This window comes from Cyprinodon variegatus, unplaced genomic scaffold, assembly GCF_000732505.1.
Source record: "Cyprinodon variegatus isolate N-32 unplaced genomic scaffold, C_variegatus-1.0 Scaffold645, whole genome shotgun sequence".
NCBI lineage: Eukaryota > Metazoa > Chordata > Actinopteri > Cyprinodontiformes > Cyprinodontidae > Cyprinodon > Cyprinodon variegatus.
In genome coordinates, this window is record NW_015151098.1 from 42,343 (window position 1) to 44,497 (window position 2,155).

General features: G+C 35.6%; 1 protein-coding gene across 2 annotated transcripts in view; it reads left to right on the forward strand.

Moving 5' to 3' along the window:
• The window catches only part of LOC107096713 (CTD small phosphatase-like protein 2-A), an 18,461-nt gene extending 18,084 nt beyond the window's left edge, over positions 1-377 (forward strand). For both annotated transcript variants that reach the window (XM_015393491.1, XM_015393492.1), the window contains exon 13: positions 193-377. In XM_015393491.1, coding sequence (XP_015248977.1) covers positions 193-258 — 66 coding nt within the window. In that variant the 3' untranslated portion in view covers positions 259-377. The remainder of the gene's footprint in view (positions 1-192) is intronic.
• Positions 378-2,155: the final 1,778 nt, after the last annotated feature.

Sequence of the window (2,155 nt, forward strand, 5' to 3'; positions counted from 1 at the left end):
GCCATCTGCTGAGGCCCACTGGGGTTCAAGGAGACACTTTAAATTTATGCTTCCTTTCAGCTGTAGTCTTGTGGATTTGGAAATAATTTTCCTCAAGTTTTGCAATAGTCAAACTTCCCCTATAGATGCTAGAAGACCTGAACTCTTCTTCCTCTTATTTTTCTTTTTTTTAATTGAATTCTTCTGTCACAGAACGAAGACGTCAGACCGCACATCAGAGAACAGTTCCGTTTGCACGACCTCCTTCCTCCAGACTGAGGATCCTCCGTTCATGCGTCACTTCAACATTGTTTGTGGGAAAGACTCGGCAGAAGGAGATGTTCAGTGGTTTTCTGTTTGCGTAAACATTGCCATAGCTAAAAAAAAAAAAAGAAGAAAAAACAAGCTCTGATTCAAAACATCCTGGATGTTGAACAGGAGCAGAAGACCTTCTGGAGGGTAGTTTGTCTCTAACACAACCATTTTGGATTGACAGAAGTGAATGTGGCGTGACGTCGGTTCGTACGGACCTCGTTGGTTCCAGCCTGACTTTAAGGGGCCGGGCAAACCTGTATATTATTCATTCTGGTTACTTGTAAATAATATGTACATAACTGTTTTTTTGTTTTTTTTTCTCTAAGGTTTTTAAGTCGTTTTATTTTCACTTTGGATTTTAGTATGTACTCTTTTGATCGGTTGCTTTTTATAAAACCCACAAACTGTCGTGTTTTCTTTAAAATTGTTAAGCCGATGCTTTTTTTTTTTTTTTTCCTGTTGTATGCCTGCAGTATTCCTGTGATGCTTTTCCCCGTAACATGCAGTCGTCTGTAATAAGGTGCAGTTTTTAAAAAGAAAAGAAAAATAAGTCTGTTTCTGAAAGGTTTTAAAATTAAGATATATAAGCTAGGATAAGGTCTCAAACGAATACAAAGCCATAACGGCCAAACAATAATTTTAGAGATTTGTATCCGAGTATCCATTTCTGATTTCGACACTTTGATCGTCCTCTTTGTGGGGTGCGGGGGGGGGGGGTTCAGGCATCTTGCACTTTGACTTCCAGCCCTTTGTAAGTTGATATAATAAAATCTTGTCACTTTTCTACACAGGTGTCAATCACCTCAATTTGATATTTAGGGGGAAGATAAAATTTGTAGCACCAGCAAATGACCAACATTGCTTTCAAATCTCGTTTTCCAAACATCTTATTTGTCAGATCTCTGTAAGAGTCACAGGTTTAATTGACTATTGAATGATCACTCCTGGTGTATTCAGTGTTACTCAATGGATTTCTGAAAATAAATACATTTTTATACGACTTTAAAGTTTCCTTTTTGATAGGAATATTAATGCATTTAGAATAGAAATACTTTATTATATGTTTGCAGAAAAATTGTCTTTGGCTTGCTCACACACAACAGTCATAAAATAGATTAAAATACAATTATAAAAGAGTTAATTGCAGACAGATCAGCAGCAGATTCACTTGATCAAGGAAAAGGAAGCAGAACAGACTGAGAAATTTACAACTTGTTCAACTCTTTGATGGCAGAGTGAACAAAATCATTTCTGTACACATTTTCTTGGCACAAAGAAGTCCGACTGCCGTGATGGAAGGAGCTCAAAGTGACGGGAAAGTGGACGACTATCGTGATCTTATGACTGATCCGATGCTTTACTGCAACCATGGGACCAATTGATTTGATGTTGGTCTGTAATCTTGCTGCCCTGTTTAACAACTTTGCCAAGTTTAGCTTTGTTTTTTGGCAGTTAAACGACCAAACCGAGAAACTATTTTACATTTCAAATACAGTGCAAATGTGTGGGGACATAAAATGTCCAAGTCTAGAGTCAGAAATAAAATTTCTTACTCTATAGACTCTTTACTATAGAAGAAAAACAATCTCATTAAAATCTGCCATTTTTTTACTCCGTATTTTAAATACTGAAATTTTTAAACACTGAATTTTTATCTGGTAAAAATTCACTTGAAAAAATTTTAGCTGCAAAAAAATTGCCTGCAGAAATTCAAAGTTTAAAATTCGGTATATAAAAAAATATATATTTCAATGAGACTGTTTTTCTTCCATACCGATTTCTCAGATGATTAAAATATTACATTATGAGGTAACATATGGCCTACATACTGGAAGACGATACAGTGTATATATATATATAT